The sequence below is a fragment of the Rhinolophus ferrumequinum genome, chromosome 9 (genome assembly GCF_004115265.2).
Source record: "Rhinolophus ferrumequinum isolate MPI-CBG mRhiFer1 chromosome 9, mRhiFer1_v1.p, whole genome shotgun sequence".
In the NCBI taxonomy this organism is placed as follows: Eukaryota; Metazoa; Chordata; class Mammalia; order Chiroptera; family Rhinolophidae; genus Rhinolophus; species Rhinolophus ferrumequinum.
The window spans coordinates 3,655,344-3,670,106 of NC_046292.1; the positions used below are offsets into that span (position 1 = coordinate 3,655,344).

The window sequence follows — 14,763 nt, forward strand, 5'->3', positions numbered from 1 at the left end:
GACGTGGTCTTATTTTCGGGGAAACATGGTAGTCGCATCCGTGTGATGGTTAGTTTGGTTAGTGAGTTGCATCGGTGAGTTGTCTCCTGACTCCATGGGAGCCCCAGGCCCCAGGCTCAGCACACTGCGAACATCAAATAATAGAGAGGTGCCCCATTTCACAGCCATACTCCCAGAAGAGGAGGGTGTGAGGACCCCTGTGTGAGCGCGGAAGATGGTCCAGGGGAGGGGAGGACCCCTGAGGGGCCACGCCCAGTAACACCCCGTTCTCTTCTGTCTACAGACGATCCAGCCTGGTCATCACCACGAAGATCTTCTGGGGAGGAAAGTACGTGCAGCCGTGGGTGATGCTATCGGCGGGGGTCAGGTCCAGCGGCCACAGCCCCAGCTCCTGCAGACACCTCTGATTCAGGAGGCTTCTGGGTGGGGGAGGACGGTCATCCTGGGGAAACAGAGGGTGCAGGGGCCTGTCCTGGACAGGCCGACCGTGGCCGGGAGCCCAGTGCAGTTTCTTGCCCCTGGTGCCCGCAGCAGGAGTGGGCTGGCATTTGTGCAACCGTCTGTCCTGGCTGGTGCCCATCTCTGTGAAAGGACATCAAGTTCCAAAAAAGCGGCTTCAGCTGAGTTTGTCTTTTACTCAAACCCTATTTAATTTTTAATTTTACTTTCGTGGGTTTGTCGTTCTTTTCTGATGACAAAGGAAACATCTTAAAAATCCTGCAACATAGAAAATTCTTGAACTGTCCAAACCACTCCACCTTCCCTGGGCCACAGAACAGCCCTGCCGGCCTCCCGCTGCCTGGTCCCATATTCTCTCTAGGGCTGGACAAAATTGGCTTCCTAGAAATTATAAATATGATTCATTCTTAAACTAAAAAAAAAAAAAAAAAAAAAAGAAATCCAAGCCAAGCAGAAGAACACATTGAAAACCAGAAGCGTCCACCCGCTCCGCCCCCAGGGCAGCGCGGGCCTCCTCCCGGCCCGGCCTGCGTGAGCACGCCCCTGCAGCCTCGTGCTTCTGTCCCCGAGTGGAGTCAGACCGCCCAGGCGCGTGCTGACCTCCTTTGCTTTGCCTAACATCGCATCACAAACATTTTCCCCAAAACCACTTGCAGCATCACTCATGCTGTCGGCCTGTGTTTTCAGAGCGGAGACTGAGCGAGGTCTTTCCAGGAAGCACATCATAGAAGGTGAGGGGGGCTCTGGCCCCATGTGGACCCCTCAACCCAACCCACGCCATCCTCCCTGGATGCAAAGGCGAAGAAAGCAGTGCCCCCACCCCCACCAGTGATAGGGCGCAGGGACCCCAGCCTGGGGACCCCCGGAGCTCTGGTCCGACCTTCTCCTCCCACCCAGGCTCACACAGGGGGACCCTCTGTGTCATGAGGGAGGGGGCAGGGATATGGGCAGGGCAGGGCAGTGTCACCCTTGTTGTCTCGGGGGAGGACACAGACAGGCCTGGGTTTCCCTCCAGTGCTGACTGGGTGACCGTGAGGGACATCACTTCTTTAAGCCTCTGAGGCAGCATCTGTAGAATGGGCGTAGTGAGAGCACCCACCTCTGGGGCACTGGGATCCGGGAAGACGCCTGGTGAGGGTGGATCTCAGATCCACAGCGCACGGCTCAGCACACAGGAGCGCGGGGAGAGGGGTCAGCTTATTCTGTGTTTTTACTGCCTTCCGGCCTCTTCTATCCATGTTCATTTTCATCAAGGTAATACACTCCCTGCACTAACTGAGGTGCCTAGGAGCCCTTGCTGCCCACCCCTCCCCGCCCCCCAGCCCCAACTCTCCACACAGAGCTCTGCTCTGTACTGGTCCTTGATTGGTGCATTTCAGACACCATCGGCCTTGGGTATGACAGACACTACATACAGCTCTCCCAGTTATCCTGGGGGCCACCAGGAAGCCGAGGAGGGCTCCCCCTTCATTCAGTCACAGGACCTTTGGCCTATGTATTCCCCCCAGTCTTCCTGAACAGGCAGAACCCCCTTTGGTGGTGTGCCCCCACTCCTATCCTGGCTTTCCGCGACCCCAGGTGGCACTTGCTCCCGGTGCCAGGGGCCATAAGCCTTTCATCACTGGCTCAGGGGAGGACCCAGAAAAGTGTGTGAAGATGGTGACAGTCCCTCCTGACTCCTACCCCAGGTCTGAAGGCCTCCCTGGAGCGGCTGCAGCTGGAATACGTGGACGTGGTGTTTGCCAACCGCCCAGACCCCAATACGCCCATGGAAGGTAGGTACTCTACCATCTGACTGGGCCTGGTGCCGTTCCCAGAAGGTTCTGAGCCTGAGACTCTGATGGCCGCCAGCACAGGCCCCCAGGCTGGGCACCCAGGCGAGCAGTCAGAAGAGGCCAGGCCAGGTGGGAGGGAAAGGCCAGGCCTTCCTGGTGGGGGGCGGGGGTGGGCAGGCGGGGAGGGCCTGAGCTCAGCCTCTGACTGTCCTCCCCTGCCCCCCAGGTGTGCCCTGGCACCTCGTGGCTGAGTCCCCACCCTTGCTCTGGGTCTACACCCAGTTCTGTGTCCTGGGTTTAGAACTGCTGGAATGTTCTCTCCTCTCAGCTGTTAATATTCTGTAGCTAAATGAAGTCACAGTTTGATGACTCAGTTGCAACTCCTTCCTTCCTTTCAATCACTTTCCACTGGGAGGTTAAGGGTCTTTCGTTCTGGGCTCCTAACGTGGCACAGGAAAAGACAGCGGTTTTGGTTTCTTAGGCCCTGTTTATTCTTCTGACTTCATCTCCATCCTCCGTCTCCCCCGACTTCCTGCCTCAGGCACCTTCTCGTTTTTGCTTTCCTGCTTTGGGGACTTGGAAAATTAAGTTGTGTTCAAATTATTTTTTTCATGTGTTTCTATGTATACACCATTGCGCGTGCCTGTGTGTGTCATACGTGTGTGTGTTGTGTTTTTTTTTAACCAAACGAGTATTCTGCGAAGAGTGATTTGTGCCTCCCTCCCGTGCCCTTTGTCATGCCATGCCTGACCGTGTTCCCACAGCTATAAACTCTGGTCTCTTTAAATCTTTCTTTTATCACCAGGGGACCCATTTAGTTCCTCCAAGTCCAGGACATTCATCATAGAAGGTACACAGTACCCTCGGCCCGACTATTGACTTCTGTGTCCAAGCTGCATTTTATGAGACAGTGATTTTATTTACACGACTCTCCCCCTGATGACAAACTTCTCCATAAAATGCATAAGGGAAAAATAAGTGCCCTATGAGAACATCTTGCAAGTGAAGGAAAAGGCCCCCCGGGGCCCTGGCCACGCTGTCATCTCATCCCTCCTGTCTGTCCTCCCGTGTGCATGTTCCCGCCCCGCCTGGCATTGCTGTGATCCTCAGGGGGCCGGCCGGCTGTCTGCCGGGGCCTCCTCTTGAGTTGGGGATGCTGTGATCAGCGCCTGAAACCTTGACCCTGGATGGACTGGGAGAGGGCTGGGGGAGACCCAGTTCCCACTGGAGTGAACACATCGGGGACCCCAGCCCATGTGGCCTCAACAAGTTGTAGCTTCTCTGTAGTTCATGTTTGCTAAGCTCCTACCTCACCCAGAAGCAGTAAACCCCAGCGTGAGCCGCCCCCTCCCTGGCCCACCGGTTCTGAGCATCCTGGCTGGGGTGGTGCTCACGTCCCCTGGGCGGGCCGGGCCACCTGCCACGCTCACCCCTTGCCATGTGGCCTGACCTCTCCCCTGAAATGGAATCATTCTCGCCCTTGAAGAATACCTACATGAGCCAGGGAGACTCGGGACCTGGGCAGCCTCTGCCCCTGCTTGTCTCTACCCGCCCCTGAGCTAAGGGCACCCAGAACCCGACCCCACAGGCAGGACTAGGTCTCCCTGGGCCTGGGCTGTGTTCCATGTTGGCAGGGCTCCTGCCTGCCAACTGGCACTGCCACCTGACCCCTCCCATGTATTATTTGTGACATGGCAGGAGATACCATGGGGTTTGGCAGCATCTGCAAGGATGTGGTCCCCCCGCTTCTGTCCAGCAGCATTAAATATTGAGGTGAAGGACAGTTGTCCTTGTTTCTGGGGCCACTGACATCACGCTTGGGCAGAAGTGCAAAGTGCTCCTGTGTGGGCCCCGTGCCCAGCCTGCCACTGCCCGGGACCCTCGGGGAACCCCGGAGCCTTTGCACAGGACCCCCTTTCCCTCAGAGACCAGCCACAGGTTCTCGCAGGGCCCGCCCTTGGCCTTGTCCCCCAGGCACCATGCACTTCCTTCTCTGCATGGAAGGGGCACTGCCGTGCGCTGTGTGGTTTCCCCGTGAGGAGAGAGCCGTGCCAGGGAGCCAGGCTGGTGAACGGGGTGTCCTCTGGCTTCCCTCTCTCCAGCATGTAGACCTGAGCCTTGGCTGAAAAGAATCGGGCAGTTACGCTGCATGGTCGCAGTTGCCCCCAAGAGTGTTTCTAAAGAACCCAACAAGGCGAGCCCGGCTGGGAGCCTGGGTTCAGGGTCTGGATGGGGCAGATATCTTTCCGGGACCCTCCAGCCTCTCCAACCAGGTGCTATCCTTCTTCACGTCGAATGGCGTTGCCAGTTAAAGCAGTGGCCCGTTAGTGGTCCCAGTAGAGCTCAGGCTCCCCTGCCAGCCAGCCCTCCTCCCTGAGATGGGCAGAGAGGAGCCACGTCCTTGACCTTGGAAGGAAGGAGAGGGCAGGGCGTGGCCTGCAGGCATGGAAGTCCAGTTGTGATTTTTTTTAGGGGTTCTGGGCAAACCCTCTGAGACCACCACCCCAGAAGCCCCAGCTACCTTAGCTTTCTACTAAGAAGGGACCTTGGGCAAGAGCAGTGTCATGCTTTGTTTTAGAAACACTTGTTCTTCAACTCTACTTCCCACGCTGCCTTGGGCAGCTGAACTTGCAAGCACTGTATGGGGCCTAGGAGAAACCTGGGCAAGCAGTCCTCCCCCGCAAAGCTAAGGACATTGGACATTTAAAAATTTGAGGCCAAGTGCTGTTTGAAAAACCACAACATCCCCATGAGGCTGAAAACAGCCTAGGAGGGAACTATACCTGGCAGATTTTTATTTCTCAAAACCTTTTCTTGAGTGCTAGGGAGAATCTGCTGTGTTAGGTGGGGGAGGGTCCCTTCTCTCCTACTTAAAAGGAAGGCCTGGGGTTTCAGCCATTTACTTCTTAGGTCATTACCATTCTCAGCTGCCCGGTATTCAGGTTGTTTCCAGAGCATGTGGAGACTGACCCCATTGTCCTGGGGGCGGAAACCACCACCCTCCGTGCTGGGGGCCCACTCTAGCCCAGGGCTGGGCTGACTTGAGAAGCCGGGGCCTGGCCCAAACGGGGCTGTCCACGTCTCCTTTGGGCTCTCCTTTGGGACACGTGGGGAGCTCCAGCCTGCAGCCCCCACTCTGGGACCACCCAGGGCCCCACGCCGTGCCCTTTGTCCCTACAGATGCCATCATCACCTCCGCCTTCAGTTCTCCAGATCCCACGGAGAATTGGGAATGGCCCGAAGTAGCAGGCCAGAAACAGCAAAAATTGTGTTTACTTCCTGTTGCCTTCCGCAAATCTGATTGGAACCTTAATCCGTTTCTGGTTCTTCCTGAGGACCAGGGTCCCTGATTCTTCCCCAACTAGAGAACTCCCCCCTTCTAGAGTCTAGAATCACATACTTTGGTCTCCCCTGCCCTCATCCCTCTAACCTGCCACAGAAACATCCCAGTCCATCCATAACCCATTTTTCAAACATTCCATAAGACCTGTAACTATTCGGGGAAATGGTTTTTAAGACCACCTTCTAGGGTGGAGGTTCACTTTTTTCTGTCGTCCCGGAGATTCCCGGGCCACACCCGACTTCGGAGCCAGGAAGTACACTGCTTGCAAGCCGTCTTCGCAGCACCCCTTCCCTGCTCCCGGCGCCCCGCCTGTATTTGCAGAATGTCCCCAGGCTGGGCCCCGTGCCCCTGGCTGCCCTCCCACCTGCGGTTTCCCCTTCTCTCCCGACAGAGACCGTTCGCGCCATGACGCACGTCATCAACCAGGGGATGGCCATGTACTGGGGCACGTCACGCTGGAGCTCCATGGAGATCATGGTATGGTGACTGCTTGGTGTGTGTGCGTCCCAAGCGTGTGCTCCCTGTCCCCACTCTGGAGCTCCCGGGGCCCTGGCAGATCCAGAGCCGTTGGTCACAATTACACAGATGACTGTGACGTCTGGTAGTCATGGCCGCAGGCCTCGCAGACAGGGGAGGCTTAGCTTCAGGCCTGGGTGGGATTTGTCTGTGTTGACAGGAGGCTTCACCTCTCTGAGCCTCACTGTCCCCACCTAGAACACAAGACCACTAGGATGACCGCCCCCTCATGAGTCTGTTCTGAACATGACCTGTGAGAACAGGTGTGAGCTCTTAGCAGGAGTCCGGGAGCGCAGGTGACAGCGATGGCGGGCCCTCCCGCTGAGCGCTCATGGTCTTCCAGGTGCTGTTAGATTCAAAGGCTTCCTGTGGCCTAACTCCCACTTAATCCTCACAGCACCCTGTGAGGTAAGTGCTGCTGTCATCCTGGTTTTCAGATGTGCACGTTGAAGCACAGAGAGGTTACATGCCGAAGGTCACACAGTTCGTTCTGAGATGAATGCCCAGCCGTGCGGCTCAGAGTCTGGGCAGCCTCTGAATGGGAGCAGCTGTTGGGAGCCCAGGTGTCCATCTCATAATCCGTGATGTTTCCCCCTCACCTACACTTTCAGGAAAGTGTCCCCTTCGTTGTCATTTCCCTCCATGGGAGCCATTTGAGGCCGAGGGCAGCAGATGCTTCTTGCTGTTTCTGGAGTCTCCCAGAAGGGTCAGCAGAGTGGCTGTGTGCCCCTCAGAGGCAGCCACCTGAGGGGAGAATGGAGGGCAGAGGCCAGGGGACTGCCCCCTCCCAGGCTCCCCTCTGAGGCTGGCCACCACCACCCTTGCTTCCGGGACCCCTCTCAGCCTTAGCCCTTACTGCTTGCTCCACCTCCCAGAATTCCCATATCTCAGTACCCCTGGAAGGGGCTTTCTCCTCTCATGAGTCCCTGATTTCCACTTCATCAAAGAAATTAAGCAGGATTTTCAAGTTAAACACACCCTAGCTGAGGCGGCCCGTTGGCTCACTTGGTTGGAGCGCAGTGCTCTGAACAGCAGGGTTGCCGGTTCGATCCCTACATGGGCCACTGGGAGCTGCGCCCTTCACAACTAGGTTGAAACAACTACTTGGCTTGGAGCTGATGGGTCCTGGAAAAACACACTTAAAATAAATAAAAGGTTTAAAAAACAAAAAACTACCCTAGCAGTCCCTGGCACTAATCGGCTTTGGCATTTGTGGCATTAATGAGCATTTGGCATCTTTCTGAAACTGCCTGGAGCCAGCAGCATCTTCTCCCCATTTCACACCCATTTCACAGATGTGAAAGCTGAGTCTATAGCTAAAGGGAAAAGGGCCTCCAAGACCGGTTGGCTGACAGGGCTTTCCCAGGGGTCTGTCTGCCAACATCAGCCCTGGCTCACACCCATCTGGTCTGTGGAGTGGAGACATGGGCACCAAGTCCCTGAAATGGACTGATGCCAGCCACTCTCCCTCCTGACCTAGCCTTTCCTGCTGGTGCCCTGGTCCTGGGTCCAGGGCCCTGGAGTGACCATCATGATAAAAGCAGTGGCTGCACAGCTGACAGACACTGAATGCCCACCCATGTAGGCCCTGTCTGTCGTGAGGGCTGTAAACACTGTTGGCTCATTTGACCGTCACAACAGATGGGGAAACTGAGGCACAGAAGGGTGAGCCCCTTGCACAAAGCCTCCCAGCAGGGCCAGCCCAGTGGCTCAGGTAGTTGGAACGCCATGCTCCTAACTCCGAAGGCCGCCGGTTCGATTCCCACATGGGCCAGTGAGCTGCGCCCTCTACGGCTAAGACTGTGAACAACGGCTGTCCCTGGAGCTGGGCTGCCGTGAGCAGCCGGAGGTTGGTGTGGGCTGCCGTGTGCTGCCATGAGTGGCCAGTGGCCAGCGTGAGTGGCCGGCAGACAGCGTCAGTGGCCAGCAGACAGCGTGAGTGGCTGGCAGCCGGTGACAGCTTCTGTGAGCTGCTGTGAGCGGCCGACTGACGACCTAATGCCTCAGCCGGAGGGGAGCGCAAGGCTCATAATACCAGCATGGGCCAGGGGGCTGTGTCCTACAACCAGACTGAGAAACAACTGCTTGAACCGGAGTGGAGCGGGGGAGAAGCGGAAGAAGGGGGAGGGAAAAAAAAGCCTCCCAGCTAATAAATGCCAAACCTAAGTCTCACTACTGGGTGTGCTCCCCCCTCAATCCCTTCAGCCTTGGGGTCTGACAGCCCATCCGCTTTTTGCAGGCGGATGGTAGGGCCTGACAGGCTCCCAGGAAAGCTGTGAGAAGGGGGAGGGGCAGGCGGCCGCTCTTCCTGGAGGTGCCTCTGTGTCTCCTCCCTGCCGTGCAGGCAGTGCCCCCAGGCCTGCTGGCAGTCAGAGCCCATGGAGCCCCTCCCTGCATCCACAGGAGGCCTACTCCGTGGCCCGGCAGTTCAACCTGATCCCGCCCATCTGCGAGCAAGCGGAGTACCACATGTTCCAGCGCGAGAAGGTGGAGGTGCAGCTGCCTGAGCTCTTCCACAAGATAGGTGGGCTCCTCGGCCCGCCCCACCCCCCCTGCACAGCCCTCTCCCCACCCCCCGCCCCCCAGGGCCCAGGGCTTGACCTCCACGGGCTTTTCTCTCTCAGGAGTGGGCGCCATGACCTGGTCCCCTCTGGCCTGTGGCATCGTTTCTGGAAAGTACGACGGTGGCGTCCCACCCTACTCCAGAGCCTCCTTGAAGGTAAAGGAGTGGCTGGGGGAGGGACAGGGAGGGGCAGGGGACAGGCATTTTGGACAGGTGGGGCCTTTGGGCAGGCTGCCCGGACGCTGGTGCGAGACCCCTGTCTGCTGGGTGCTTCCAGGCGGTGGGAACTTGGAGCCCCTGCTGGGCTGAGCCCACCCCAGGGGACACGCCCCAGGAGAAGAGGCCTCTGCACTCCGAGCGCCACCACCCTCCCCACCCCAGTTCAGTATTCACAACCTTGGCTGGGTCCACATGTGCCATTTGGGATGTGGGGTGCTCCTGGGGTGCTCCTCCCTCCATACACACACACACACACACACACACACACATATATGCTTACACACATTCACACACACACGCTCACACACACACACACGCTCACACACACGCGCGCTCACACACGCTCTGGCCCATCACGGAGGGCTCTGGGCTGAGCTCAGGACCAGGGGCTGCAGACCTTCTTCAGTTGTCACTCAAAGGTGACTCCCCGGGACAAGCCCCGCACACACACACTTCTGGAGAGGGGACTCAGAGAGAGTCCCCAGAATGCAGGGTTTGGGGGACGAGGAGCAGGCTGGAAAAGGCCTGCCCAGGCCAGGGCAGATCCAGCACTGGAACCCCCGCCCCAGGTTTGAGGGCAGGATGGCCTGTCTCCCCCACCCCTGCCCTCCCCTGACAGCAAGGTCAGGTTGCCCCTGGGAGGCACTGCCGCCGCAGGGGTGGAGGCAGGGAGACGACCCCCGCCCCCCCCAGATCTGGGCCAAAGGCAGCAGCACCCCTCCCAGGGACGCCAGGCCTCCTGGGAGAAGGGAAGTCAGCGTATCCACTCCTTGTGCTGCCTCAGGGGCCCTGCCGCAGACTCCAGGGTCTGAGTGCAGCAGGTCTCACCCTTCCAACTCCGCCCACAGCCTGCCTGGTTCAGGCTGGGGGAGTGCTGGGGGCGGGGGCGGTGCTGGCTTTAAGTGCAGATGAGAGCTGCTGTTTGGGGAGAAGGATCTGGAAGGTGCACAAGTCATCTGCCATGGCATACAGAGGTCCAGGTGACCCGCCCTCACCTGGGGCTGCGCTCTCTCCCCCACCCCCAACCAGGGCTACCAGTGGCTGAAGGACAAGATCCTGAGTGAGGAGGGCCGGCGCCAGCAGGCCAAGCTGAAGGAGCTGCAGGCCACCGCAGAGCGCCTGGGCTGCACCCTCCCGCAGCTGGCCATAGGTAACGGGGCGGGGGGTCCCTGGTGCCTGGGCCGCCCCCTCCATCGGCCAGCTATGGGAATGGGGTCCCTGAGCACCTGGGCCACCTCTCCACACGGGGGCAGTTTGGGCCACGTGTCCCCTAGCACCCCTGAGCACTGGGCTTGCCAGGCCCCTCCTAGGCACCCCCAGCTCCCATACCAAGAGGCCAGGTGTCTCTGGACCAGTGAGGGGCAGGCAGAACCAGAAGGAACCCTGCAGTGGGTGTGCCTCCCTCACCTGTGGTCTTGCTGCCCCCCCAGCCTGGTGCCTGAGGAACGAGGGTGTCAGCTCCGTGCTCCTGGGCGCTTCTAGCACAGACCAGCTAATGGAGAACATTGGAGCAATACAGGTGAGCAGGGTCCCCGCTGGGCGCCAGACCCCCAAGGCCCATGAGCAGAGATCAGGAGTCCTTGATGGGACCCCCATTTGTCCAGCACATACTTGTTGAGCACTTACTGTGTGCCAAGCACTGTCCTCGGCACTTGGGCTCCATCAGTGAGCCACCAAAGAGCACCCCCGGAAGAGCGGGCATTCTAGCCAGAACAGACAGTAAACGCTGAATTCAAGAATTAAGGGAATTAGAGTATTTGTCAGATAAGCACTATGGAAAAACACTAGAGCAAGGTCAGGGTGTCTGGCGGGGCAGAGGGGAGGTAGAGCCGTGGGCCCAGGGTGAAGGGTCTCTCAGCGTGGGCTTGGGGAGAAAGTGACGTGAGCAAAGGCTTGGAGGGTGAGGACTGGGCCATGCAAACACTTGGGGAAGAACCTTCCAGGCGGTGGGGCAGCCGATGGAAGAGCCAAGGTGGGCGCAAGCCCAGGGGCCGGCAGGGGGGTGGGGCAGGAGCTGAGTGGATCCCACAGGACACTGCACACTGTCTGAGGACTTTGGTGACGATTGTGAGTGGGTGCTGTGTGATGCTGAGGGCTGTGGTCTGACTTGGGTTTTAAAAGCTTCCCTCTCGTCCCTCTCCGGCTGCTGTGGAGGGAAACTGGGCGGCAGAAGCAGAGGCAGGGAGGTATGCTGGGAAGTCACGGTGGGGGAGTGAGCAGGGGGAGGTGGAGAGGGGAGAGGTCGGTGCGTCCTGGATGTTTGCAAGGTGGGCCAGAGGGACTGGCTGAAAACTGGATGTGAGGCTGAAAGAGAGCGAGTCAGAGATGGCCCCTGGGGTTTTGTCACCTGGAAGGGTGAGGTAGGAAAGGCTGGGAGAACCAACCAGTTCAGGGGTGTGGAAATCAGGCACCTGGCCCTGCAGTCTGCATCTTATGCCTTCCTGAAGGTTCTAGAGCATTCTGGAGTCTGAGGGGCAGAGTATAAACCAGGGCAGGCTTCCTCTCTGCTCCAAACCTTATGGAATAAAAAAGCAGTGTGGCCCCCATCTGCTTCAGCTGGAGCTCTATACAACAGGGGCAGGAGGGCCTGGGCCGGCGGGGCAGGAGGGCCTGGGCCGGCGGGGCAGGAGGGCCTGGGCCGGCGGGCCAGTCTTGGTGGAATTCCGACTCGCTCTCGTCTTCCCACACAGGTCCTTCCCAAGCTGTCATCCTCCATTATCCATGAGATCGACAGTATTTTGGGCAATAAACCCTACAGCAAGAAGGACTACCGGTCCTAAGAAGCCCCGCCGCTGGCCCGGACACTTTCCTTCCCCTCCTAGTCTCTCTGTTCGCTGCTCGCTTAAGCTGTTTTGAAGCCAAGAGTGTGGTTTGCATCAAAAAGAAAACGAGGCACCAAGATAATGTCATTGGGAAAACATCTCAAAAGTCACTGCAACACACCATCCGCTGCTTCCAGGGACCCATGTGGCTTCCAGGGACCCGTATCGTGGCGGGGACACTGATTATTAGAAGGACGGTAAAGTGGTCCCACCCAAGCCTGCAGCCTCTGCTCATCCTCCAAGAAGAAACCACCACGTTTTCTCCCAGCTGCAACTCTTCTCGGGGACTCCTCAAGTCCAGGCCAGGCCGGACCAGTTGGGGCCTGGGAGCAGGCAGGGCTGGCCGCTCCTCTGCCGAGAGCCCCCGCCTGGTGTTGGTCTTTCTGTGGCCGCCTCTGAGGGGCCAGGACATTGGGGCTGGGCCTCCCCACGGGGGTCTCCCTCTGGCCAGGGGCTCCAGGTACTTCCCAATGGGCCCGACCTCAGATGCTTCCCCCACCCCTTTTCCACAGCCACCTGCCCCAGGGGGTTTCTGAGGGGACTCCCATGCTGTACCTTGACCCCTACCTCCTCCCTTGCTGGCAGGGGCAAGGATCCAGGGGGACTGGCTCTGCAATTTGGGACCCACAGAAAGTTTGGGGATCGGATTCCAAGCTCATCGCCCCACCGTCATGCTCCCTGCACAGTGAGCCCCATACCAGGGCAGCCCAGAGCACTTGGCAGGGGGCCTGGTGGAGCGGGCTCCAGCCCAGGTCCCTCCAGGGCCCCACCTGCCCTCCCTGCCGGGACCCCAGTCTGCTGCCCCATGCATGACCCAGAAGGCTCTGAGGTCGTGCATGCTTAGCTGGACTGTGGCCTCTGAGCACTCTCGGGAGAGGTTGGTGTCTGTTCTGCCTGGGGTGGTGGCATTGGGTCCACAGAGAGAACATGCTTAGATCTTTCCAGTGAGCGAGGGTCCCTGGGGTTGTCTGCACTGTGTGCCCAGGGCTGGGAGGCCTCACACCCAACAGCAGCCCCCACAATGTGGGAACACATCCCAGGAGCCTCTCCTTAGAGAGGTGCCCCTGCAAGGCCTCAAATCAGGCAAGGCTGGGGTGTTCCGTCTTGGGGTGCTAAGTGTCAATGAGCCCAGAGCTTGTGACCTGGACGGATGGGCAGCAGTGCTGCCCCTGGGACCCCCCCCACACCCTGTGAAAAGGGGATGGCTGGAGTTGGTCATTCCCTTTCACAGCCTGGAACAGATTGGAGACAGGGAGGAAGGGCAGGACAGAACTGTCAGCCGCTTTGCAGCCCCAGCCTGGCGGGGGGAGGTCTGCAGCCAGGAGCCCCAGCCCCTGAGGTCCTGAGAGGTACCCCAGCCTCTGCTTCCTATGTGGGGTGGCAGGAGCCAGACTCCACAGCTGTGCCAGCCCACTCGGGGGGGGCCCCCCGCGCCGGCCAGCCCCACCTGGGTGACCCACACCCTCACACTCACCCTGGAAGGTGGGCACAGTGGGTCCTGCTTTCATAGAAGCTGCTGTTACCAGAAGCCTTCCCGGTCATTCTCGAAGGCTCCCATCAGTCCTGGCTGGGCTGAGACCTGGGACAGCAGCTTTGAGAAAGCCACAAAGGCAAGGCGAGGACAGCCTTCTTCACTCCTGACCTTTGTGCTGGCCTGGAGTCTAGAACCTTCCCCCTCCTCATAGACCAGGCCCTTGGGGGTCTTCTCCACCCAGTCTCCTGCAGGCTTCACCCTGTGGGTGTGGGGAGGGGACAACACCTGTCCCAGCAGAGGTGCCCAGCCAGCGGCCACTCCCCGTCACCCAGGGTGGAGGAGTCCTGCCCTGAGGACAGGGCCCGGCCCTGGGCACTTTGTCCGGCCCACACCGTGGGCCAAATTGCCTCCCCCTCCGGGGGAGACTGGCTGGGACCTCTCCACACCTGCCCTCAGACCACCCACTGTTGGAACAGGGACCAGGACTTGTAGTGGGACCTGAGTTGGGAGCTGTGCCCCCAGGAGCCACAGCCAGGAAGGCCAAGCCCCTGTTGGGTGCATGTTTGCCAAACAGGGAGAAAAGGGCCCCCAAGGCTGAGCTCAGCCAAGGCAGAAATGGCCAGTGCCAGGACCCAGCTGCCTTGGCCCTGAGGCACTGTCTAGTCTCCTACACCCACTGCAGGGAAGATGGGCTCTGCTTCCTGGCGGAGGGTCCCTTGACTTAGGAGGGGGCTGGAGTAGGGCAGAGGAAGTTGGATGGATGGCCAAGGGCAGTCAGAGCCTGAAAGAGCTGGGCGGCTGCAGGCCTGAAAGGGGCAGGGCCTCCCCCAGCCTCTCCCCGTCCCCTTGAAGCAGAATTTGCCCCGTGGGTCCCGCAGGAGTGCCCTACACAGGAAGTAGGCCTGGTCTGGGGACAGGGCTGGGATCATTCTTTCTTGTTAATGACACAAGGAGCCCCCCACCATTTTTCAGCCCACATCTGTGGTAAAGTCCAAGGAGCGACGCAGGACTTGCTCCGTTTTCTGTTCTCTTCCAGTCATGTAAATAATGTGCTGCTTTCTCTCCCTTTTTTTAATGACTGTGGTTCCTCAGCTAACGGCACGCACTCTCTCTCTGGAGGCGAGACTGCCGTACGTCTTGCGCTTCCGTATTTATGGAATGACAAAATAAAACCCAAGCCCGAAGGGTCCTGGGCTTTCTGCTCCTCTCATTTCCAGGGCACACCGTGCTCTAGGTCAGGGCTGGGGGCAGGGCAGTGGGGGAAGCGGGGAGAAGGCTGCCACCATTCAGAGGCCCCCGAATCCTGACCCCGGAGCCAATGGTGGGTTGGGAGAAATGGGCCCTGGAGGAGAGGCAGAGATTGAGAACGGAGACCCCCTCGGCTCTCCATTCGGAATGGAGGTGCCCCCAACACACACTCTGGTTGCTGGGAAGCTGCTATGCCCTCTGTGGACAGAGGGTGGGGTCCGAGGAGGGCTGCAGGCTGTCCCTGGGGGCTCCGTCTTTGATAAAATGGGGTGTGTGTTCAAGGGTGCAGGTAGGAAGGGCAGGCACCATCCCTACACACCCCTTCCTGGGTTGTCACTCCTCCC

At 59.1% G+C, this 14,763-nt stretch overlaps 1 protein-coding gene across 11 annotated transcripts in view; it reads left to right on the plus strand.

Moving 5' to 3' along the window:
* Positions 1 to 14,360, plus strand: part of KCNAB2 (potassium voltage-gated channel subfamily A regulatory beta subunit 2) — an 82,052-nt gene extending 67,692 nt beyond the window's left edge. For 6 of the 11 annotated variants that reach the window (XM_033113477.1, XM_033113480.1, XM_033113479.1 and 3 more), the window contains 10 exons: positions 284 to 328; positions 1,147 to 1,190; positions 2,148 to 2,234; positions 3,040 to 3,084; positions 5,969 to 6,054; positions 8,497 to 8,617; positions 8,718 to 8,812; positions 9,905 to 10,025; positions 10,306 to 10,394; positions 11,566 to 14,360. In XM_033113477.1, the coding sequence (XP_032969368.1) occupies positions 284 to 328; positions 1,147 to 1,190; positions 2,148 to 2,234; positions 3,040 to 3,084; positions 5,969 to 6,054; positions 8,497 to 8,617; positions 8,718 to 8,812; positions 9,905 to 10,025; positions 10,306 to 10,394; positions 11,566 to 11,655 (823 nt within the window). In that variant the 3' untranslated portion in view covers positions 11,656 to 14,360. The remainder of the gene's footprint in view (positions 1 to 283; positions 329 to 1,146; positions 1,191 to 2,147; positions 2,235 to 3,039; positions 3,085 to 5,968; positions 6,055 to 8,496; positions 8,618 to 8,717; positions 8,813 to 9,904; positions 10,026 to 10,305; positions 10,395 to 11,565) is intronic. The other 5 variants (XM_033113481.1, XM_033113483.1, XM_033113482.1 and 2 more) reach the window with 1 other exon arrangement.
* The last annotated feature ends 403 nt before the right edge of the window (positions 14,361 to 14,763 follow it).